This window comes from Ovis canadensis, chromosome 11 (assembly GCF_042477335.2).
Source record: "Ovis canadensis isolate MfBH-ARS-UI-01 breed Bighorn chromosome 11, ARS-UI_OviCan_v2, whole genome shotgun sequence".
Classification (NCBI taxonomy): domain Eukaryota; kingdom Metazoa; phylum Chordata; class Mammalia; order Artiodactyla; family Bovidae; genus Ovis; species Ovis canadensis.
Genome location: NC_091255.1, coordinates 51517992 through 51544155, shown reverse-complemented (window position 1 = coordinate 51544155; position 26164 = coordinate 51517992). Strand labels below are relative to the sequence as shown.

The 26164-nt window shown below is 38.5% G+C and overlaps 1 protein-coding gene across 6 annotated transcripts in view; it reads left to right on the top strand.

The window, feature by feature from the left end:
* The window catches only part of BRCA1 (BRCA1 DNA repair associated), a 68886-nt gene that overhangs the window by 3952 nt on the left and 38770 nt on the right, over positions 1–26164 (top strand). For 2 of the 6 annotated variants that reach the window (XM_069603729.1, XM_069603730.1), the window contains 10 exons: positions 3571–3624; positions 12502–12579; positions 13536–13624; positions 15663–15802; positions 16817–16922; positions 18312–18357; positions 19350–19426; positions 20357–20488; positions 23714–23785; positions 24157–24245. In XM_069603729.1, the coding sequence (XP_069459830.1) occupies positions 3571–3624; positions 12502–12579; positions 13536–13624; positions 15663–15802; positions 16817–16922; positions 18312–18357; positions 19350–19426; positions 20357–20488; positions 23714–23785; positions 24157–24245 (883 nt within the window). Of the gene's footprint in view, positions 1–3570; positions 3625–12501; positions 12580–13535; positions 13625–15662; positions 15803–16816; positions 16923–18311; positions 18358–19349; positions 19427–20356; positions 23786–24156; positions 24246–26164 lie in introns of all 6 variants that reach the window. The other 4 variants (XM_069603731.1, XM_069603732.1, XM_069603727.1 and 1 more) reach the window with 4 other exon arrangements.

The following is a 26164-nucleotide window of genomic DNA, read 5'->3' as shown; positions in this document are numbered from 1 at the left end:
ATTACCCTCTCTCCTCTTATTCTCTGGTCATTCTGTCCTCTTCACTGATCTTCAGACATTCTCCTGTGTCTGAGCTTTTTTGCTTGCTGCTCCCTCTGCCTACAGTGTTCTTCCCCTAGTAATTGCATGGCTCACAAATCTTGATGGAAATGCCATCTTTCAAAGAGGCAGACAGTGTTAATTTGAAATTGAAACACTCCCACCCCTAACATACTCTCTATCCCCCATTCCTCCATAATGCTTAATTTTTTCATAACTCATTACTACCTAACACTCTGTATAATTTATCCTTTTTCTCAACCCCGACAGAATATAAACTCTGGGCAGAGGTTTTTTGTTTTATTTACTTCATATCATCAGTAGTTAGAACAGAATCTGGGACATAATAGCCACTCAGTCAACATTTGTTGAAGGTGTTAATAAACTAAATTGGTTCTTTGATATAGTTGAGTTTTTTAATATGGTGATAGTGGTGAGTATTATTCAAAAAATGATCTGGAAAGTCACACCTTTCCTTTGTGCTTCATGAAAGTTGTTTTTCATATTTGGAGTCAAGAAAATAATATGAAAGAAAATGCAAGTTGTGTTTTCAGAGAGAAACAAGATGTATAAGTAACCAACCTTCTGCTTTCCTGCCCCTCAACATTTCAGCTAAACAAGAACCCAAGCTGAATGAGCTTTACAGCCAAATTTATGAACCATCAGAGCCAGGGAAGCAGGAAATGACAACTGGGGAAAACTTGCTTTTGAAACAGGATAAAACTTACTCATGATAATTACAAAGAGTGATCAAAAAGTCCTTAATAATATGGTATTTGGGTCCATTTACTTTACAATTTCCATGAGACTCGGTCATAATATTATATAATATTCTTTCTCATTCTGGCAAATTAATCCATCAATTTAAAATCTCAGATAAGGTAAAAATTAAAGATGTGAGAATGAAAGTTAATGTTAAATTTTATTTTCAGTCAATTAGTGTGTATTTTCTAGCTCCTTTTTTATTTTCAATCTGTTTTCTATTAGACATAGACATGGGTTTTTAAACTAAAACTATTTTTGGTTGTTGTTAAACCTTAAACTCATTTAAGTGGGGAATTCTAGGATGGGAATCATACTTAGTTCATTTTTTAAAAAAAATTGCCCAGAACTATAGTTTTCAGTTATGTTTTAATAAGTGATTCCTGGTTGTGACTGGAAACAGTATTACTTATGTTAGCTGTAGGGTAGGTTTCCATCTTCTTTAAGGTCTCAAGCTGAAATTCCTTCTGCTGGCCTCTGAGTCACTATTGGCGTTTATTTCTGATAATTGGTTTTTTTTTTTCTAACTTTTACATGAATATATAAATTATTTGACTTTCAGAAGAGTTTGCTAAAGTGTGTATCTAGTGGGTGGTATGGTTGTATTTCGAGCCTAACCTAGCTGCTTTTTGCAATCATTTACCATGTTGGAAGCTCAAAAGATAATTAGTAATTTACATTCAAAATGTAGAAGTAGGCCTGAAATATTTCCAGGTTTGAAGAATGTTTAAAAAGTTTGAATCACTTTTATAGTAAACATTTACTCTCATCATGATCTAGAAGAAAACATTTACATTTTTTTTTCTTTCATTCCCATTCTCCAGGCTTTTCCTTCGACAGTCATTACCTTTTTACATATTGGAATTTTCATCTGTTCAAAGTTTGTGTTTACAGTATGTTTGTATAGCTTAGTTTTTAATTACCATACTGAAATATAATTATTTCAAAATTGAGTCAGTGGTGAGAATGAGAGCCATCTGGTGTCATAACTAAATCCAATTTCTCTTTTACTGAGAATTTCTTTTGCTATCTAGCCTATCTGAGGAATAATGATTTGGTAACAGGTTGTAAACATTTTCCTAAGTAGCATTTACTTTTGTTCTCACAATAGCCTTAAGACATTGGTAGAGTGGGTGACCAAGAAGGAAACTGAGGTTTAGGTAGAGTGGTTGGCCTGAGATCACTCTGCTAACAAAGAGAATTGTAGTAGAAACCCAGTCTCTGACTTACTCTGGTATTTTCCTTTTTATTGCCCTGTGCTGCGTCAGAAACCCCATGATTGCAAGAGTTATGTTACTGAGCCCTTCACAAGAGACTATTGTCCCCCAGCTTTTCTTGTCATCCCTTTCTAAAATGTTAAATATTTAACAGGCCACATTCCTATCATACACACAGGTTACCTGTTCTTTGATGCCTTGCTTGGACTTTACCAAAAATCAGTTTCTGAAGCTCTCATTCAGAATAAACACCAGAGACTTAAAACAGCCTGTAGGTCCCTCCCTACTCAGGCTCCCAGCTACCTCTCTGACCTCTTCCACTAGTATCTCCACCTTAATCATTCCATCCTGGCCCCTGGCCTACTCACTGTCCTTCAAAAACCCTGGGCATGGTCCTGCTCAGAGACCGTCTTCTCTGCTCCCCTGCTGAAATGTTCTTCTTCCAACCTTTGCACAACTGGTTTCCTCACATTGCTCAGCTGTCCACCAGTGTCACCCTTTCATGAGACCTTTTCTGACTACCTTGTGTGTACACCCCTCACCACAACACACTGCACCCCCTTTCCCCTTATCCTGGTTTGTTTTTCTTTTTAGCACCATTCCCATATATCTTTGTTTCTCAACCAACTATCTACCTCAGCTAGAATGTAAGTTCTATGAGGGCAGTCTTTATTTTGTTTGCTGCTGTATTTCTATCTCTGGGAGCAGTACTTGCACATAGGAGAAGCACAATAAATACTTAATAAATTGTTAAGTGAATTAATCTCAGGAGCACCTTGAAATTTTGTGGTTAGATGGGCAGGGATGGCAATTTGGATGATATATTTTCTTTTCTGGAGAGATTATTTTTCCAAGTTTATTGTTTTCTGAATTTTCTTCAGTGAGGGTTTTTTACACTGTTCTTACAAAGTAATCACAAACCAAACATCATGTACCTCCTGCAGTGATGTAATAAAAGTACACAGAACCATCTGTAGAGTGTTCTTGACAAAAATTGAACCTGGTTTTGATCAAGCCTCGTTTACAGGAAGTAGAGATTAGAGGGACAAGTTAAACCATATTATAGCGTTATAATCAACAAAATCCAGAATCTGGGTAATTCTACAGGTCAAATGACCTAGTTTTTTAAATAAATGACAAGGAAGGAAAAGAGAAGTCTGTAGATTAAAAGAAACTTGAGACATATCTACCAAATGCAGGATGTGTATCTTGTTTGGATCCTGACTTAAATGGATGTAATGATTAAATTTTTATGAGACAGTGAAGGAAATTAGAACATTAGTTGTATATTAGATGATGTTAAGGAAATTATTTTTTAGGAGTAATAATAGTTTCATGTTTATACTAAAAAAATCCTTATCTGTTTTTTGGCTGTGCTGCGCAGCTTGTGGGATCTTACCTAGTTCCTGACAGAAATCGAACCCAAGTCCCCTGCGTTGGAAGCCCGGAGTCTTAACCACTGGATCGCCAGAGTTAATGTACCCCAGAACACACTTATTTTTAAATGAATTACTGACCTTCGTTTATTTTCTCCCCCCTCCCACCTTTATAGTCTGGAGTTGATCAAAGAGCCTGTCTCTACAAAGTGTGACCACATATTTTGCAAGTAAGTTTGAATGTTCTATGTGGCTCCATCATTAGCTTTTGTACTTATTCTTCATAATACAGAAAACAACTACTGAAGTTTTAGCTTCTTCAATTATGTGGAAAAGAATTGTAAGTTGCTTGTAGCCATAGTTTGAGGTAAAATATTGGCACATTTATCTAGTGGGATATGAAATCACTTTGAAGAGCTGTTTGTTTTTTGTGTCCAAGGGTGGAAGCAGATTGCAGGCAATTGTGAAATTATCAAATTGTGTTTCAACTGTCCCAGTTTTCTCCTTTCTGTTCATTTCTGGATGTCCTTCTGCTCTCTGACCTCTAAGGTTCAATGTTTGCCTGCTTCATAATCCTTGTGAAAATAAGGAATCTGATATCAGTGTATATTTAGGCTGAAATTCATTCATACCAGTGGTTCAAGTTATATTTTTAAGGATCTTCTCCTTTGGAATGGATGTTTCCTTTTTTTCAAGCCAGTTGGGGTTTGTTTTTTTTTTTTTCCTTGTAGTTATTTATTTGTTTTGGCTGCACTGGGTCTTTGTTGCTGCACTTTGGGCTTTCTCTATTGCAGTGAATGGAGGTTACTTTTAGTTACCATGTGCAGGCTTCTCATTGCAGTGGCTTTTCTTGTTTTGGAGCATGGGCTGTAGGATGCGCAGGCTCATTAATTGTGGCACACAGGCTTAGTTGCCCTGTGACATGTGGAATCTTCCCGGACCAGGGATTGAACTGGTGTCTGTTGCGTTAATAGGCGAATTCTTATCCACTGGACCACCAGGGAAGTCCATGGATATCTTTCTTGGATAGAAGAATTTCGGAAAAGTTTGGTAGGTGATTTTGTAGAACAAGGGTTTTCTCCTTTCCCTGATTTTAAACTATGATTGAAACTTGCCCTGCATGCCAATTGTTTTTAAATATTTTTTTCTATTTTAATTGAAAAGGAATGCTATGTCCATGGTAATGAGTCTACTAGCATAGAAGGTTATATGATGCAAAGTATTCTTTCCTCCTACCTCAGAACCCCTGCCTCCCCTTCCATCCCCAGGGGGAAAAAAAAATCAATTTCTTAAGTATCCTGTAAGAAATTTTCAAATTCAAGAGTTTGTAACTTAGCACTCCTGAATGGTTTTCTTTAATTTCCTAGAATTATATTGAATTTTAAATTCAATTATATTAAAAACTATGGGCCTGTGCAATTTTCTGGGAAGATAGTTCATAATTTTCATCAGCTTGGAATGTTACTATAACCTAAAAATTCCTGAAAAGCTTCTGATTTAAGAATAATGAGATGAGAGGGAGATTCAAGAGGGAGGTGACAGATGACCTATTGGTCAGACCTATGACCGATTCATGTTGATATATGGTAGAAACCAACACAATATTGTAAAGCAATTATCCTTCAATTAAAAATAAGAAAAAAATTATTGGAAAAAAAGGACTAACTGGAACTGGAGGAAACCTGTTCCCTTTGGAGGAATATCCTCTGAACACAAGGCTGCCAGCTTGCCAGCCCCTTCCTTCCTCTGAATCTTACTTCTTGCTATTTAGCTGTCCCAGTAAGGATCCAGAGGCCATCATGGCCTCTCGCACCTTTCCCAGGACAGCCCACTGGCCTAGCTCTCTTCCCAGCACTTTCCTTCTCATTCCTCAGGTCCATCTCCCTGGTCAGGTGCCAAGACAGCAAGGCTTTATCGCTGCTTCAAGAATTTTTAGTTCTGTGGCCTCTAGAGAGAAGCGTCTCAAACTACCTGTGGTATAGGGGCAGTTTTTTTTGTAGATTTTTTTTTTTTAAGAAACTTTTTTTTTTCTAATTTTTTTTTTTACTGTGCTGGGTCTTCATTGCTGTGCTTAGGCTTTCTGTAGTTGTGGCGAGCAGGTACTACTCTCTGGCTATAGTACATGGGCTTCTCATTGTGGTGGCTTCTCTTGTTTTGGTGGGTGGGTTTCAATACTTGTGGGATACCAGTTTAGTTGCCCTGTGGCATGTGGCATCTTCCTGGACCAGAGGTCAAACCCATATCCCTTTCATTGCAGGCAGTCTTAACTATTGGTTCACCAGGGAAGTGTTATCAATACTTTTGTAAAACAACATTTTAAAGTCCCAGTATTTAAAAGGTTACACACACAAAAATAAGTAAAGAAAAGAAAAGAAAAGGTTACAGAGCACTGAAGACTAACCTTTTAAATGCTGGAACTTTCACTGTTGTTTGACAAGAATCTTTCTGAAATGTCCTGTATGCTTTCCTATCACCTGGAATAATGAATACACAGTATTGTAGTGTGTAAAGGAGAGATTAAATTATGAACATTCATTTCTTTGAGAGCATGTGGAAAAAGGCAGTTTTACAGGCAGAGGAAGTAATATGACCAGAGGTATGAAGAGAAGAAAAAATACGTGCAGGAAAAAGAAACTAACTTTTCCTATGTAATCAGTTCAGTTCAGTCAATCAGTCGTCTCCGACTCTTTGCGACCCCATGAACTGCAGCACGCCAGGTCTCCCTGTCTATCACCAACTCCTGGAGTCTACCCAAACCCATGTCCATCGAGTCGGTGATGCCATCCAACCATCTCATCCTCTGTCGTCCCCTTCTCCTCCTGTCCTCAATCTTTCCCAGTATCAGGGTCTTTTCAAATGAGTCAGCTCTTCGCATCAGATGGCCAAAGTATTGGAGTTTCAGCTTCAACATCAGTCCTTCCAATGAACACCCAGAATTGATCTCCTTTAGGATGGACTGGTTGGATCTCCTTGCAGTCCAAGGGACTGAAGAGTCTTCTCCAACACCACAGTTCAAAAGCATCAATTCTTTGGCGCTCAGCTTTCTTCATAGTCCGACTCTCACATCCATACATGACCACTGGAAAAACCATAGCCCTGGCTAGACAGACCTTTGTTGGCAAAGTAATGTCTCTGCTTTTTAATATACTGTCTAGGTTGGTTGTAACTTTCTTTCCAAGGACTAAGCGTCTTTTAAGTTCATGGCTGCAATCACCATCTGCACTGATTTTGGAGCCCCCCAAAATAAAGTCAGCCACTGTTTCCACTGTTTCCCCATCTATTTGGCATGAAGTGATGGGACTGGATGCCGTGATCTTAGTTTTCTGAATGTTACGCTTTAAGCCAACTTTTTCACTCTCCTCTTTGACTTTCATCAAGAGGCTCTTTAGTTCTTCTTCACTTTCTCTCATAAGGGTGGTATCATCTGCATATCTGAGGTTATTGATATTTCTCCCGGCAGTCTTCATTCCAGCTTTGCTTCCTCCAGCCCAGTCTTTCTCATGATGTACTCTGCATATAAATTAATATAGAGGAGCCGTACTAGAAGAGAAAGGAGCCCTCAGAGGGGAGATACTTGCAAAACAGAGAAAGTGCAAGAAGAGACAGAAGGGATTGAAATAGAAAAGGGATGCAAGAAAGAGAAATGTTATTTATAAACAGTAATGAAGGAAAAGGAAATTCTATAGAAAGATTTTGAGATAGAGTAGGGGTGGATGAGGTAGTTGAGCTCAGTGAAGTTGGAGGTGAAGACATTGTTGAGATTGAGAAGGTTAAATAAAGTTGGTAACTAGAGGAGATTGAAAAAGGCTTGCAATTCTTAATATGGAGGATACGACAGGCAGAAAAGGCAGCCATATTTTAAGTGGTATATTAGAATTAAAATTGTAATATAATGCCAGTGTGATATATCAACTTTTCATGAAGTAGCCCACTCCAGTGTTCTTGCCTGGAGAATCCCAGGGACGGGGGAGCCTGGCAGGCTGCCGTCTGTGGGGTCACACAGAGTCGGACACGGCTGAAGTGACTTAGCAGCAGCAGCTTCTGTAATACCTTTATAGTCTGAATAACACCTTGATCTATATGAAAAGAAAGCTCAGAAAAATACCCCCAAGCATTAAATCTGAAGTCTTTCCTGAGGTAAACAAAAGCTACATTAGTACCAGTTTAGAAAATGTTAGGTCATTCCTGCATTAGCTTGTAGTTTCTAAACAACAGATGAAATGTATAGTACTTTTTGAAAGATCTAGACCACATTGTCCAAAGAGAGATAATCTGAGCCATAAATCTAACTTAAATTTTCTTATAGCCACATTATTAAAAGATTTTTTTTTTTTTTTTTTTGCTGTGCCAAGGCATGTGGTATCTTAGTTCCCAGACCAGGGATGGAACTTAATTCCCCCTGCACTAGAAGTGTGGAGTCCTAACCACTGGACCACTAGAAAAGTCCCTACTAAAAGTTTTTTTTTAAGGTGAAATTAACTACAGTTATATATTTTTAATCCAGTTATGACTAAAATTTTATCATTTCAAAATATAAAAATGTTAGTGAAATAATTGACATTCGTTTTTATGGTAAGTCTCTGAAAGCCTGTGTTTTTCCATACTTAACATACATCTTAGTTCAGACTGGCCACATTTCAAGTGCTCAGTAGCCACATGTGGCAGCTGTGTTGGATAACACAGCTCTAGAAAATTGACTACTCAAAGTGGGACTCCTGGCTCTGCAGCAACCACATCACATGGAAACTTGCTAGAATCTCAGCCTTACCCCAAACCTACTGAATCAGAATGTGCATTTGAACAAGATCCCTAGGAGATTCTTATGTACATTAAAGTTTAAGAAGCAGTGTTCTGAAATGGTGACCTTTCTAGACACTTATTTGGAGGATAGTATTAATAAGAGAGACTAGAACAAGCATGGCTGAGGTTGAAAGACCAGAAAGACCAAGTAAAGCAAGTCTTGGGGTCAGTTAACTGAGGAGATCCAGATAAGTGATAAGTCAGTGTCAGGGAGGTTTCATGGCCAGATACATTAGATCATGATATCAGGGAATTCTGGAATGTAGCAATAGCTTGGTATGTCAGAGGGCCAGAAGTAGGCAAGAGATGGATACTCTATCAAGTAGATGAACGTAGTCTTGCAGGAGTCTAGCAGCAGAAATGAGAAGTTCAGGGTGGCAGTTACAAAGGAAGAAAAGTAACAGCAACCCAGCCACGGGAGGTTGAGGGTTAGCAGTAAGATTCTCATCCCGAGGAAACAAGAGCCTTGATCCACAGGACTGCGATACTCGGGAAGGAAGTCAGGCAGAATCTCCCAGATGAAGAACTCAAGATAGCATCTTAATTGTTGGAACTGAAGTACAAACCAGAGGTTTGATCAAGAAAACAAACTGACAAGGTTTGGTGGGACCAGCAACGTAAGTGGATGCTGAGAAACTAAGCCATGGAGCTGTCAGGGTCTTTATTTCCTCTAACAAGGGACAGTATTAGTCCATTATCTTGGCTCTCCTGACAGTAATCCAGGGCACCCAGTATAACAATGTAGCCAAAAAGTCAGCTTGCCTTTATTTTGCCTAGACTTAAAACTATTCTTTACTTCCTGCCAGGATAGACTTGGACAAGCAACTCAAAATTAAATGAGTTTCCATAACTTGTTAAACTGTTCAGGGTACAGATATGCTCAAAAATGAGTACTCTCAAAATCCCCTAAATTAGTTTTGTGGCACTGTGATTTTAGTATTCTCCATCAGTTTTTTCTTGTAAAGGTGAAGCTGCCCTTTGGAAAACATAACTACATTTGCTTTAAAAATGTATTGCCTTTCCTTAAGCATTGGGCTTTAGAAACCCAAGAAGCCCAAAACTTGTCTCAGACCTTTTCATTGAGAACCTTGTGTAGAACTTGTATACGTGTTCTCATTTAATCAGTATATTATGTAGATTCCCCAGAGCTCTAAAATAGAGTTTAATAAGGTCTTCAGAGCCCTGAAAGACATGCCAGTGTTCTGTTGATCTGTCAATGTTTTCCTTACCTCAGTCTTTTCAAATCATGTATAAGTTCATTTTCTCTTTCGAGTTTAGTTAATAACCTTTATGCGTCTGTCCTCTTCCTACCTTAAAGAAAGATTGCAACCCATATCTTGGTTGTTTTCTACTTATCTGCTTCTCTGGTGTTGTTTGCGTAATTATGTACAGGCTGCAGCATCTATAGCTTAGCTTATCATCCTATAGCTTCCCTACTGTATTCTACAGTCTTGTGTTTAGGGAATGACCTCCCTGCCTCTACTCTGAATTGCTGAATTGTGCCATTTGCCAGTGCAATGCTTTGATGCCTCCTAGAGCCATTATTGGGGAAGGCAATAGCACCCCACTCTAATACTTTTGCCTGGCAAATCCCACGGACAGAGGAGCCTGGTAGGCTGCAGTCCATGGGGTCGCTAAGAGTCGGACACGACTGAGCGACTTCACTTTCACTTTGCACTTTCCTGCACTGAAGAAGGCAATGGCAACCCACTCCAGTGTTCTTGCCTGGAGAATCCCAGGGACAGGGGAGCCTGGTGGGCTGCCGTCTCTAGGGTCGCACAGAGTCGGACACGACTGAAGCGACTTAGCAGCAGCAGCAGACCCATTGTGGTAGAGTGCAGGTAGTATTTGCATCTTCTCAAGGAGTGGTAGCCTCTATTTTGTGGCTCTTTTTTTTTTTTCTTAATTAAAAAGTTTATTTTTTGGCTACACCACACCAACATATATGATCTTAATTCCCCCGCTGGACCTCCAGGGAAGTCCCTGTTTTGGCTCTTTAAATGGACTTTTTATACAAAGCAGCTAGCTTTTTGACACCCCCCATTTCCTAACCTATATGTTGTCAAGTGCAATGTGGTTGTTTAAGCATCTATATAGGTGTAGAGGTTGTAGAAGGACCCCTGGGTCTCCTTGACCAACCCTACCTACATTTACTTTCTCTGGTGGAAAAGCCATGGGCTTTGCTGTTGCAATACATTTAAGTTCTAGATCCAATATCACCTTTACCACTTACTTGATGACTGTGTGATCTGGGACAAATCTCTACTGTAAAATGAAGATGATACTTCAGGGTTGTGTTGGCAGAGCAATGCATGTTAAAGGACATGGCCAGTTAAAAGGGCTTCTCTTAAGTGTGCTGACTCACCTTTCCCACTGCCTTTTCAGTTCCCATAATCTTTTCTTTCCTGGTATCTTCTCTAATATCTTCCCCACTCACCTCCCTCGCCATAATATCATGTCCTTTATAATGGCAGGGGTTTTATTTTCCTTTTTCACTGAATTTCTTGCATTAGAATGATTCCTAACATTAAATATTGGTTGTATGAGTAAATCACTGCTTTTAATAATCATCACCACAGCTATTTCTACTGCTGTCTTCCCTTTTCTGTCTACCTCTGGGGTCTTTTGTCTTTTTCCTAAAGGAATGTTGATCTTTATGGACACAACCAGCCAATGGGAGCAGTAATTTCCTTTATTAAGGAAGCTGACTCTGAACACATTACATATGATCATCAAAGTCTTCTTAGCCATATTCACTGTCTGAGACAACCAAAACAATTGTTCTAGATCCCAAGCCATCCTAAAAGCCTGAGTGAGCCTCCTTCATTCCTTAGATTTCTGGTGAACAGCTTGGTTCAACAAATACCTGGTTCAGCAGACACTCTGTTGGGCCTTGTAAATATAAAAATGAGCATGTTTTCTTCCTGCTTTGAGGTTTTTCTTTTTTTAAAAAAAAACACATGTCTTATTGAGATATAATTTACATGCCATAAAATCCATTCATTTAAAGTGTACAATTCAGTTTTTTGTTTTGTCTGTTTTAAAAAATATTTATTTGGTTATATCAGGCCTTAATTGCAGTGAGAGGGCTTATCTCTAGTTGTGGTGCTCAGGCTCAGTTGCCCCATGGCATGTGGGATCTTCTTGGACCAGGGATCGAACCCATGTCCCCTGCATTGGCAAGCAGATTCCCAACCATTAAACCACCAGAGAAGTCGCTTTTCATGTGCTTATTGGTCACGTGTTTATCTTTTGAGAAAATGGCTCTGAAATCCTTTGCCCATTTTTTAATTGGGTTATGTCTCTTTTTTATTGAGTTTTAAGAGTTCTTCATATATTCTGAATACAAGTCCCTTATCAAATATATGATTAACAGATATTTTCTCGTTCTGTGGATTGTCCTGTCAGTTTTTTCATGGTATTATTTTGTACCACAAAAGTTTGATATTCCCGTTTTTTCCTTTGGTTGCTTGTGCTTTTGCCATTTCTTTATTTAAGAAATCACTGCTTAACCCATGGTCACAAACATTTATATTTTAGTTCTTGCATTTAGTTCTGTGACCCATTTTGAGTTAATTTTTCTGTATTGTGTGAGGTAGGAATCTATATTTGTTTTTTTTTGCATGTGAATATTTAGTTGTCCGAGTACTGTTAAGATTATTCTTTTTCCCTTTAATTGTCTTGGTGCTATTGTTGAAAATCACCTGACTACAGATGTATGACTTATACTCTCATTCTGTTCTGTTTATCTATCTGTATGCTAGTACCATACTGTCTTGATTACTATAACTTTTGTATTGAGATGCTAAGTTTTTAAACTAATTATAATAATTTTACCTGAAGTACTTAACCATTTACATCTGATTGCTAAGTCACTTCAGTCGTGTCCGACTCTGTGTGACCGCATAGAGAGCAGCCCACCAGGCTCCCCCGTCCACGGGATTTTCCAGGCAAGAGTACTGGAGTGGGTTGCCATTGCCTTCTCCGATTATGCAGCCTGAAATGCTTATGAGTATATCATTAAATATGCTATGTTAACTTTTAATAAGTTTTATTTGATCATAACAGAAAGACATATGGATGTAAGTTCAGTTTTCATAGATTATTGCTTATGTAGTTTGGTTTTCTTCTTATGCAGCATCTAAAAACAATTAAAGAAAGCCACTTGTAACTCATCTGCTATTACCTTTAAAATGGCTCTTAAGGGCAGTCAAGAGATTATCTTTTCATGGTTATTTGCTTTTTGAATATTTTATCTGCAAAAAAAGAATATAACTTGAGTTCTTTTCATTTGTTATAATTCATAGATTTTGTATGCTGAAACTTCTCAACCAGAAGAAAGGGCCTTCACAATGTCCATTGTGTAAGAATGATATAACCAAAAGGTATATAATTTTGGTAGTTGATGGGAGGTTAGAAGTGACAACATCAGGAAAAAGTGAGAATTCCTTAATAATATAGTTGGTGTTCCTATCAAACCACTCATCAGTAGAAAAATATATAAAAGGGTGCTTAGCTGACAGAGTAAATTATTTTCAAAATCATTTTTCTGAGAGTTTTATAGTATATCTGCCTTGTACAGTTATTTGCAATTCATTGCCTTTTTCTAATCCTTCTGAATGATATAAGAACTTACAGTCTTATCTAATATAGGACTGTACCACCCTTTCCCCATTATCTTAATTCTGATTTTATTTTTCGTTCTTGCACTTGTTTCTACTTAATTGTTTACACACAAACAGTGGATTTATATATTGTGTGTCCCTCTGGCCAGGATGTAAGTTCTTTTAGGACACTGGCTTTGTCTATCTTGGTCAATACTATTTATCCAATGTTTGGCACATGGTAGTCACTCAGATTTAAATGAATAAATAAATTATATTGTCCTACAACTTTCCTAAACCAAAATCTCTCTTTGGACATTGTTATCTATCTGTGATTTCAAAATAGTGTAATCATCATTTGGCAGAAATCCCTGAGAGCTAGAAGTAGGTGTTTGGGTGGATGGGGTTCAGATGTTAAGAATACTAAATTCTGCATGCAGTGGATTTATATCTACTGTGCATTCAAAGTACTATTATTTTAGATAGTTATAGGCTTTTGATAAGCTTGAATGGCAAAAATACATGTATATAAAAACAATACTGCTCTATGGTTTATTCTGCTGTCAATGATGTTTTGATTATAGTGTAATACACTTAATAGCTCTGTTCTTACCAAATAGTTGTTTTTTTTTACTGTTGCTGTATCTTTTTTTATTAGTTTAATATCTTTTCTTATTTTAGTGTCCTTAAGTTGATAATCTCTTGCTAAGTGTGTCTTTCAATCAATTTACTTTCAGAAGCCTACAAGAAAGTACAAGATTTAGTCAACTTGTTGAAGAGCTGTTGAAGATCATTCATGCTTTTGAGCTTGACACAGGATTGCAGTGTAAGTATTGCATAATCCAGGTACCAATGCTCAGTTCAGTTCAGTCGCTCAGTCATGTCCGACTCTTTGCAACACCATGAACCGCAGCACAGCAGGTCTCCCTGTCCATCACTAACTCCTGGAGTCCACGCAAACCCATGCCCATTGAGTTGGTGATACCATCCAACCATCTCATCCTCTGTCATCCCGTTCTCCTCCTGCCCTCAATCTTTCCCAGCATCAGAGTCTTTTCAAATGAGTCAGCTCTTCACATCAGGTGGCCAAAGTATTGGAGTTTCAGCTTCAACATCAGTCCTTCCAATGAACACCCAAGACTGATCTGCTTTAGAATGGACTGGTTGGATCTCCTTGCAGTCCAGGGGACTCTCAAGAGTCTTCTCCAACAACACAGTTCGAAAGCATCAATTCTTCGACCCTCGACTTTCTTTATAGTCCAATTCACATCCGTACATGACCACTGGAAAAACCATAGCCTTGACTAGACGGACCTTTGTTGGCAAAGTAATGTCTCTGCTTTTTAATATGCTATCTAGGTTGGTCATAACTTTCCTTCCAAGGAGTAAGCATCTCTTAATTTCATGGCTGCAGTCACCATCTGCAGTGATTTTGGAGCCCCAAAAATAAAGTCAGCCACTGTTTCCACTGTTTCCCCATCTATTTGCCATGAAGTGATGGGACTGGATGCCGTGATCTTAGTTTTCTGAATGTTGAGCTTTAAGCCAACTTTTTCACTCTCCTCCTTGACTTTCATCAAGAGGCTCTTTAGTTCTTCACTTTCTCTCATAAGGGTGGTATCATCTGCATATCTGAGGTTATTGATATTTCTCCCGGCAGTCTTGCTTCCAGCTTGTGCTTCCACCAGCCCAGCATTTCTCATGATGTACTCTGCATATAAGTTAAATAAGCAGGGTGACAATATACAGCCTTGACGTAGTCCTTTTCCTATTTGGAACCAGTCTGTTGTTCCATGTCCAGTTCTAACTGTTGCTTCCTGACCTGCATACAGGTTTCTCAAGAGGCCGGTCAGGTGGTCCGGTATCCCCATCTCTTTCAGAATTTTCCACAGTTTATTGTGATCCACACAGTCAAAGACTTTGGCATAGTCAGTAATGCAGAAATAGATGTTTTTCTGGAACTCTCTTGCTTTTTCGATGATCCAGCGGATGTTGGCAATTTGATCTCTGGTTCCTCTGCCTTTCCTAAAACTAGCTTGAACATCTGGAAGTTCACAGTTCACGTATTGCTGAAGCCTGGCTTGGAGAATTTTGAGCATTACTAGAGTGTGAGATGAGTACAATTGTGTGGTAGTTTGAGCATTCCTTGGCATTGCCTTTCTTTGGGATTGGAATGAAAACTGACCTTTTCTGGTCCTGTGGCCACTGCTGAGTTTTCCAAATTTGCTGGCGTATTGAGTGCAGCACTTTCACAGCATCATCTTTTAGGGTTTGAAATAGCTCAGCTGGAATTCCATCACGTCCACTAGCTTTGTTTGTAGTGATGCTTCCTAAGGCCCACTTGACTTCACATTCCAGGATGTCTGGCTCTAGTTGAGTGTGAGTGATCACACTATCGCAATTATCTGGGTCATGAAGAACTTTTTTGTATAATTCTTCTGTGTATTCTTGCCACCAACGCTCAAGGGGCCATCTATTAAAATGGAAGTTTGTGCAGTTATTTTATATGAATAGGTGATAAGACCAGACCTTTTGGCCTAGGTTAATTTTATCTACCTGTAATCTTTTTTTTTTTTTTACTATATATATGTTTAAATTTTATTTATTTATTTTTGGATGTGCTGGGTTTCTGTTGCTGTGCAGGCTTTTCTCTAGTTGCGGTAAGCAAGGGGTACTCTCCAGTTGCTCATTGCCGTGGCTTCTCTTGTTGTGGAACACAGGCTCTAGGTGCACAGGCTCAACAGTTGTGGTGCATGGACTTAGTTGCTCCATAATATATGGGATCTTCCTGGATCAGGGAACTCCTGCATCGGCAGGTGGATTTTTCTAACTGCAAAAATAGTGTTTCTCTTTGTAACTCACAGTTGCAAACAGCTATAACTTTTCAAGAAAGGAAAATAACTCTCCTGAGCATCTGAAGGAGGAAGTTTCTATAATCCAAAGTATGGGCTACCGGAACCGGGCCAAAAGACTTTGGCAGAGTGAACCTGAAAATCCTACCTTGGTAAGGCCACTTTTGTGTGTTCTGATAATAACTCTTTATGGAGCATGTGAATTAGTGAATGTGCTGGATGCTTTTGGATTTATATAAAATCAAGTAAACAAGGGAAGATGGTCAATTAAGTGTCTGAAAAAGAGTTATAGGAATTGAGAGAAGATCCCTGGTTTTAGTGCTTTATCCATTCTGATGCTTGTCTAAGAAAGCCACAAGGACACTGATAGTTTTTAGCTTGCTAGCTTTTGTTTCATTATTATTTATTTGCTAATTTTTAAAATAACCATCTTATGGCACTTCTCCAGACATGAAGAAGTATCTTCTATTTTACTTCCTCTGAAAAGTTGCCTGGGGGGAAAATAATCAGTTTTTAATACTTGAAAATTGCTTCAACTTTAAGTGTAATTGTCAAAGAAAATACAGAGATTTGCTCTATTGTTACTCATATGTGAATGAATAATGAGGATCTTAAAAATAATAGTTCTCATAGTACCAGCATTCATTTCTCAGGAGATGTTGAAGGGCTCAAAAAGAAGGAAAGCTTCATCAGAGTAAAGTTGGGTATCCAAATATTCTTTCCTGTACTGAATATTAAGCTTGCTGGATTTTATTATTTTCATTTATCCTTTTTAAAAATTTACTTTATCTCAGTTATCGCCTGTTATCAGATGTGATTAGAAGTGTGTAATAGATCAATTTCATTCCCTTTCTACACTATAATATAAAGTATTAGTTTAAAATATTCTTTCCCCATTAAAAAAAAAGGAAAATGAAAAAAAAAATGCTTTCCTTATCCTTAAAGAAATTACAGAGATGATACACACTAACGTATAGAAAAATTTAGAACAACTGAGAGAGGGAGAAAGTATTCAAACCACACAAGACTCGTACATCTTAGTGTGTAGTTTTGCCAAGTGGTTTTTCGAGGTTAGCTCATTGACAACTGTCCAGAGCTTTGAGTTTCTCTTAACAGAAAAAGATGCATAGAACTGGCTAATGATTTGTTGATCATTTACTGCTTAGCAGGAAACCAGTCTTACTGTCAAACTCTCTAACCTTGGAATTGTGAGATCTCTGAGGACAAAGCAGCAGACACAATCTCAGAATAAGTCCGTCTACATTGAATTGGGTAAGAGTCTCAGATTTTGTAAGTTTAGAGTAATAGTTGCTGAATTCCTTGTCTAAGAGTTTTACTAAAAACTTTGGTCACAATTTATGCAATAGCAGGGAGCCCTGGAAAGTAAGAATAAAATAATTTTACTAGCCTTATGATGTGTGATAAATAATGTAGGAAGATGCAGGTCTTACTTTAAAGCACCTTACTTTATAAAGAGAACAAAATGAAGGATATGTGGTTTTCAGTTCAGTCGCTCAGTTGTGTCCGACTGAACACAGCTAGACTAGCGGAGAAGGCAATGGCACCCCACTCCAGTACTCTTGCCTGGAAAATCCCATGGATGGAGGAGTCTGGTAGGCTGCAGTCCATGGGGTCGCTGACTGAGCGACTTCACTTTCACTTTTCATTTTCATGCATTGAAGAAGGAAATGGCAACCCACTCCAGTGTTCTTGCCTGGAGAATCCCAGGGACGGGGGAGCCTGGTGGGCTGCCATCTATGGGGTTGCGCAGAGTCGGACATGACTGAAGCAACTTAGCAGCAGCAGCAGAAAGACTTAAGAACAGCTGAACTCAGTTCAAACAGGTCTCTCTATGCTTTATCCTGTAGAATATATTTATAATTGGAAAGAATGGCCCTCCTTTGGGATCCCAGGCACCACCATATGTTTGCCATAGCACTAAGCAGATTCTTTAGAAATTTCTTGTATGTCTTTTCCCCTTATAAGATCATGAATTCCTAGACTACAGATGTTGCCTCATAAAAATAAGTATAATAGAGAATATTTAGGAACACTTACTGTAGTCCAGGCACTGGGGTTTTACTTGTGTGACTCACATAAGATGCATGACAAACCTGAGGTGGTTTCTACTATTACACTATTTTATAGATGAGGGAATTTAAGGCACAGAGAGGTTAAATTCTGCCAGGGTCGTAAAGCTAGTAAGTGACAAAGCCACAATTCACACCTGGGAATTCTGGCTTCAGAACCTGTACTTGTAACCACAATTTTGTATTGCCTGACATATGTATCATTGTTCCTGCCATGTAGTATATGTGTGCTAAGTCACTTTAGTCGTATCTGACTGTTGCGACCCCATGCATTGTAACCTGCCAGGCTCCTCTATCCATTGGATTCTCCAGACAAGAATACTGGAGTAGGTTGCCATGTCCTCTTCCAGGAGATCTTCTTGACCCAGAGATCAAACCCTCGTCATCTCCTGCATTGGTGGGCGTGTTCTTTACCACTAGCACCACCGGGGAAGCCCTGCCATGAACTGGGTGCTCAGTAAATATTCCTTGAAAATATGTTTTGCAATAAGTATAGTTTTTTGAGTTTAACCCTTTCAATAAAAATTCTTTTATTGATTTCTTATTTGGGGTCTTTGGGGAATTTTTTTAGGATCTGATTCTTCTGAAGACACAGTTAATAAGGCCAGTTATCTCAGGTGAGTCAGAGAGCCTTTTTCTATGAAACTGGCATTTTTGTATTTAGTTAATATTAAGGATTGATATTTCTTTAGGTCAGAATCATGGCATTGGAGTAGACCTTAAAGATCATCTACTTTAACCTCCTTATTTTATAGCTGAGAAGATATCCTTTTTGTTTGTTTGGTTTCTTAGTAAAGCATTTGTAAGAGTTAAAGTAACAGTAGAACTCTGCACAGACTTGCTTCCAGCAGATGGCTGTGCTCTGGCTTAGTTCCTTGTGTACAACAGTGTTGACTCAGTGGTGATTGTGGCTGCTGAAAACATTACTCAGTTTTCAATTTTTCCTTTTACTATTCCTTAATTCTGTCTGTAACTCAGACTTTGTCTACATCAATTAAACCATAATTTGCAAGCAGCCCCAAAATGGATTACTTGTTAAATTGCTTTCCTTAGGAATTATTGCATGACCCTAAGATCTGTGATGGCTTGTCTGAACTATGATAATGTCACTGTCAATGAGATTTCGTTTGCAAGTGACATTTTCCTGATCTCCCGATCGGGAGAAAATGGTTTTTAGCTTGAGAAAAAGCCCAGAAGGCAGTGTTGCAAAATGATACGTTCTTTGCATTCTACTGGAATGTCTGTTCCATCCCAGTGCTCCCTTTGTTTAGGTAACTGTGCTTGTGTTTTCATTAATACACACTTTAGGTTTTGTTGGTTTTTTCTTTACTATCTTTTGGCTATTATTCAACTGTCATTTAAATTCTGGTTCATATTTGTATGGCCATAAAGTAATGTTCTATACTCCTGCTCTGATTTTTGTGTTCTGTCTATGACCATTTCATTTTGACTAGAAGTTACCAAAGGAGAGTGCTGATTTCAGAAAGTGAATCAAATCGATCAGCTTATCACAGCCCTACCTAGTGGAGCTAAAATACTTGGTTGTTTGACAGCCCTGTGCACATATAAACTACTGTTTTTCACTAAGGCTTGTGTCTTTTCCTTATAGTGTGGGAGACCATGAATTGTTAGAAATCACCCCACAAGGAGCCAAGGCCAAGACCAATTTGAATCCTGCAAAAAAGGGTAATGGCAAGTCTTCTAACTCAACAGACACTAAAGAGAGAATAGGTAGATACAGTACTGTAATTAGAGTATTTTGAAGAACCATTCGGAACATTTTTATAATTTGCAATATCTTTTCGCAGAGTTAGGATATGGTGCTTTCTCAGATGTCATAGTGCAGCCTGATCTATTTCAATGGCACTAGATCAGTGTGGTTATAATAGTACCCTATGTGATTGGTTGTTGCCTTTTTACTTTTAATTGCTGTGTTCGTATTTCATATTTTGCTTACTAGTACTCAGATACAGGGAGTATCTGAAGATAGAATGTTATATGTCTGATGTGCAAACTGCTTTTTTTAAATTGAAGTATTGTTGATTTACAGCATTGTGTTTTCTGCTGCACAGCAAAGTGATTCAGTTACATATGTATAAAATACACATTCTTTTTTTTTCCACGTTCTTTTCTATTATGGTTTTATCACAGGATATTGAATATAGTTCCCTGTGCTATACAGTAAGACCTTGTTATTTATCTATTCTATATATACTAGTTTGTATCTACTAACTCCAAACTCCCCCTCCATCCCTCTTCCAAGTCCCTTCCCCCTTAGCAACCACTTGTCTGTTCTCTGTGTCTTTGAGTCTCAAACTGTCCTTTTAATTCACTGTTAGAGGTTAGGGAAATAGAAGGTGTGATTTATGAGTAGGGAGAATTCTGAAATTAAAATTTTAATTATCTTGAGCAGAAATAATGAGAATCTAGACAAATAGGATTTAAGCAAAAGAGTATAAGCTACATCTTCAGTATACTTGGTAGTCTGAGGTTAATTTCTCTAAGACTAGCCAGTTTCTTCATTACCCTCCAACCAAGTTACTAAGTTGTATTAAGTACATATTGTTTTCATAATAATTCTGTTTCTAAGCACCTTGTTGTTGTTGTTGTTTCCAGCTGCTTGTGAGTTTTCTGAGAAGGACATAACAAATACTGAACATCATCATCTCAGTATTAAAGATCTGATCACCACCCAGGAGCATGCAGCTGAGACGCATGCAGCTGAGACGCATCCAGAAAAGTATCAGGGTATTTCTGTTTCAGACTTTCACGTGGAGCCATGTGGCACAGATACTCATGCCAGCTCATTACAGCATGAGAATAGCAGTTTATTGCTCACTGAAAACAGACTGAATGTAGAAAAGGCTGAATTCTGTAATAAAAGCAAACAGCCTGTCTTAGTAAAGAGCCAACAGAGCAGATGGGCTGAAAGTAAGGGCACATGTAAGGATAGGCAGATTCCCAGCACTGGGAAAAAGATAGTTCTGAATACTGATCCCCTGTACAGAAGAAAAGAACTGTGTAAGCAGAAACCTGCATGCTCTGACAGTCCTGGAGATTCCCAAGATGTTCCTTGGGTAACCCTGAATAATAGCATACAGAAAGTTAATGACTGGTTTTCCAGAAGTGATGAAATATTAACTTCTGACGACTCGTGCGATGGGGGGTCTGAATCAAATAATGAAGTAGCTGGTGCAGTGGAAATTCCAAATAACGTTGATGGATATTCAGGTTCTTCAGAGAAAATCGACTTAATGGCCAGTGATCCTCATGGTACTTTAATACATGAAAGAGTCCACTCCAAACCAGTAGAGAGTAATATTGAAGATAAAATATTTGGGAAAACCTATCGGAGGAAGTCGAGTCTCCCTAACTTCAGCCACATAGCTGAAGATCTAATTATAGGTGCATTTACTGTAGAACCTCAGAAAACACAAGAGCAGCCCCTCACAAATAAGCTAAAATGTAAAAGGAGAGGTACATCAGGCCTTCAGCCTGAGGATTTTATCAAGAAAGGCGATTTGACGATTGTTCCAAAGACTCCTGAAAAGATGATTGAGAGAACTGACCAAACAGAGCAGAAACATCACGGGATAAATATTACTAGTGATGGTCATGAGAATAAAACAAAACATGATGATGTTCAGAAAGAGCAAAACGCTAACCCAACAGAATCATTGGAAAACGAATCTGTTTTCAGAACTAAGGCTGAACCTATAAACACCAGTATAAGCAATATGGAACTAGAATTGAATGTCCGCAGTTCAAAAGCACCTAAGAATAGGCTGAAGAGGAAATCCTCTACCAGGAAAATTCCTGAACTTGAACTAGTTGTCAGTAGAAACCCAAGTCCACCTAATCATACTGAGCTACTAATTGATAGCAGTTCTAGCAATGAAGAGATGAAGAAAAACCATTCTAGCCAAATGCCAGTCAGGCACAGCCAAAAGCTTCAACTCATGGGAGATAAAGAACCTACAGCTGGAGCCAAGAAGAGTAACAGAACATATGAACAAATAAATAAAAGACTTGCTAGTGATGCTTTTCCAGAACTAAATTTTGCAAACACACCTGGTTATTTTACTAACTGTTCTAGTAAACCTGAAGAGTTTGTTCATCCTAGCCTTCAAAGAGAGGAGAATCTAGGAACAATTCAAGTGTTGAATAATACCAAAGACCCCAAAGATCTGATATTAAGAGGAGGAAAAGCTTTGCAAATGGAAAGATCTGTAGAGAATACCAATATTTCCTTGGTTCCTGATACTGATTATAGCACTCAGGATAGTATCTCATTACTAGAAGCTAAAACCCCAGAGAAGGCAAAGACTGCACCAAATCCATGTGTGAGTCTGTGTGCAGCAATCGAAAACCCCAAGGAACTTATCCATAGGGATTTTAAAGATAACAAAAACAACACAGAGGGCTTTCAGGATCTCCTGGGACATGACGTTAACTATGTCATTCAGGAGACAAGAGGAGAAATGGAAGACAGTGAACTTGATACACAGTATTTGCAGAATACGTTCAAGGTTTCAAAGCGTCAGACATTTGCTCTGTTTTCCAATCCAGGAAATCCACAAAAGGAATGTGCCACAGTCTTTGCCCACTCGGGGTCCTTAAAGGATCAAAGTCCAAGAGACCCCCTCAAATGCAGACAAAAAGAAGACAGTCGGGGAAAGAGTGAGTCTAAAAGCCAGCATGTGCAGGCCGTTTGTACAACAGTGCACTTTCCTGTGGCTGGTCAGAAAGATAAGACGCTGGGTGACGATGCCAAATGTAGTGCAAAAGAAGTCACTAGGGTTTGTCAGTCATTACAGTTGAGAGGCCACAAAACTGAACTTGTTTTTGCTAATAAGCAAGGGGTTTCAGAAAAACCAAATCTAATACCATCACTTTTTCCCATCAAGTCATCTGTTAAAACCGTATGTAAGAAAAGCCCATCAGAGAAATTTGAGGAACCTGTAATGTCACCTGAAAGAACATTGGGAAGTGAGAGCATCATTCAAAGTGCAGTGAGCACAATCAGCCAAAATGACATTCAAGAAAGCACTTTTAAAGAAGTCAACTCAAGCAGTGTTAATGAAGTAGGTTCCAGTACTAATGAAGTAGGCTCTAGTATTAATGAAGTAGGTTCCAGTGGTGAAAACATTCAAGCAGAACCAGGTAGAAACAGAGAACCTAAATTAAGAGCTTTACTCAGATTAGGTCTTATGCAACCTGAAGTCTATAAGCAAAGTCTTCCTGTAAGTAACTGTCACCATCCTGAAATAAAAAGGCAAGGAGAAAATGAGGACATGCTTCAGGCTGTTAAGGCAGATTTCTCCCCATGTCTAATTTCAGATAACCTCAAACAACCTATGGGAAGCTGTCATGCTTCTCAGGTTTGTTCTGAGACACCTGACAACTTGTTAAATGACGACGAAATAAAAGAAAATAGCCACTTTGCTGAAAGTGGCATTAAGGAAAGATCTGCTGTTTTTAGTGAAAGTGTCCAAAAAGGAGAATTCAGAGGGAGCCCTGGCCCTTTCACCCATACACATTTGGCTCAGGGTCACCAAAGAGGGGCTGGGAAACTAGAGTCAGAAGAGACTGTGTCTAGTGAGGATGAAGAGCTTCCCTGCTTCCAACAATTACTGTTTGGTAAAGTAACCGATACACTGTCTCCATCTACCGGATGGAACACTATTGCCACTGAGGGTCTGTCTAAGGAAACAGAGGAGAACCTAGAATCATTGAAGAGTGGTTTAAATGACTGTAGTGGCCAGGAAACATCAGCCAAGGTATCCCAGGAACATCACCTTAATGAGGAAGCGAGATGTTCTGGTAGCTTATTTTCCTCACAGTACAGTGCAATGGAAGACTTGACCACTAATACAAACACCCAGGATCCTTTCTTGATGTTTGAGCGTCCTTCCAAACAAGTGTATCAGTCTGAAAGCGAGGAAGTTCTGAGTGACAAGGAATTTGTTTCAGATGATGAAGAAAGGGAAACTGGCTTGGAAGAAGATAGTTGCCAAGAAGAGCAGAGTGTGGATTCAGACTTAGGTATTGGAACCAAGTTTTTGTGTTTGCCCCCATCTGTTTTATAGAAATGAGCTAAATGTCTATGCCTTTGGGGGAGCACATTTTAGGAGTTTCCAAGCACAGTGAAAGTAACTATTTCTTAAACTTTAAACATGTTCCTCCCAGGGTGCTTTTCCTTTAAAAAGTCCATTACCCAGCTAGAACATCTTTTCTATTTGAATGAGATTTAATGCCCTAATTACTGGCAGACTTACATTTGGTTTTCATTATGATTTCTTAGAGGAAATCCATCTGGGTGTCCCCAAAGAGTATAATCATTTTGTATGACGTGAAAGTGAAGTTTGTCTTGCCATCTTTTTTTACATCTGAATCTATTTTTATTATCATTTAAGGTGAAGCAGCATCCGACCATGTGAGTGAAACAAGCCTCTCTGAAGACTGTGTGGGGCTGTCCTCTCAGAGTGATATCTTAACCACTCAGGTAAAAAGCACAAGGGGGTGTGTGTGCAGTGTTCTTTGCATTCACTGCTATGCCTCCTGCCTTCTACATTTGCTTACATCCTCCCTTAGAATTAATGGTATAACAGATGTGTGTGGGATCTAGTCTCCTCAAATTGAATTGTAAATACCCAGATGGGACACATGCTACCTTCTGTCTCTGTCTCTCTCTCTCTCTCTCTCTCACACACACACACACACACACACACACACACACACACACACTTACACACACATACACTTAACCAGTTTATTCATTGCAGAACATTAAATACTGAACTTAATGAGAAAGTGAAACCTTCAAAACCCATTTGCTCTATAGCAGAAATATATGTGAAAGCACTACTATATCAGACAGGGGTGTGTTTCTTCTCAGTACCAAATTGTTACCTACAAAGTTCTCTTCCTATTAGAGACTGTCTAACCTTTCACTGTTTGATGAATATTTCTTTCTGTTTTTTCTTTGTTAATCAGCTAGTTATTTGTTCTTTAGCGCTGATAAGTCATCTCTTTTTAAAAAAAAACGTACACAATTTTACTTCCTGTACCTAGTGGTCAACATCCAATGTTTTGGTTACATGTGAGGGACATAACAGCTTTGTCATATCTACAACATTTAGTAACATAACTATTTCAGTGCTGCTGGCAGAATAGTCTCCTAGAAAAAGGCCTTCTCTACTGAAAATTAACATCATAGTCCTCCCAGAACCTGGCTTTGTCTCCTAATTTTTATGTTGTAGAAGTGACACCAAACTTTTCAAGTTCTTATATTCAAAAATTCAGGCTCATCTCAGCTTATTTTTTTAGAGGACAAGCACAGTGGTTGCTGGTGTGATACTGAAGAGAGTTCTATATCTGACTCTGTTCCTTATTCCTGAACTATGATATACATTTTTTTTTCTCTATTTTATTTTTTTTTATTTTGGCTGCACTGGGTTTTTGTTGCGGCATGTATGCTTAGTTGCCCTGCAACATGTGGGATCTTAGTTCCCAACCAGGGATCAAATGTACATCCCCTGCACTGGAAGGCAGATTCTTAACCACTGGACTGCCAGGGAAGTCCCAATGCACATTCTTAAGGTGGAGATATCTGGACTACCTGAAATCATCCTGCCCTGACTTCTTTTTCTCACCAAATCTTTTTTTTTCTTAATTAATTAATTAATTAATTTTTCTCACCAAATCTTAAATACACCTTCAGCTACTAGCAAGTGAATGACTTTTTTTTCTGGACTTCCTGAAATGCCAGATTAGATAAAACTGAGAAAAGCCATATAAAGTTATATATGTGCATCATAGAAAACCTAGAAAATGCAAATAAATAAAAATCATTCACGGATGAACCTTGAAAACATCGTTAAGTGAAATAAGCCAGGTACCAAAGGACAAACAGTGTATGACTCTACTTTTATGAGGGACCTAGAATAGTTAACTCCATAGAGACAAAAAGTAGACTAGTAATTACCAGGGACTTGGGGATGCAGAAGTGGAAGTTATCCTTTAATGGGCCCAGGGTTTCAATTTAGGATGGTGAAAAAGATAGGGAGATAGATACTGATGATGGTTGGACAACAATGAAAATACTTTATGCCACTAAACTATATACTTAAGGATGGTATATTTTACCACAGTTTTAAAACTCACCCAAAGAGAATGGTTTGGTAAATTTTAACATTTATCTCTGGAAGCATACGCGAAAGATAGATAATAGAAGTTGCCTTCAGGTGGGGAAATAGATGATTAACAGAAGGAGAAAGCCTTATTTTTCTCTGAATATCCTTTTTTGTCTTGAATTTTATATCATGCCCTTGTATTAGTTATTTTTAAAATTAAATTCTGTGAGTTGGTATATATTCTTCTACTCTTCCTATTGTACACAAGGGTATGTGTTGTGTGTATACC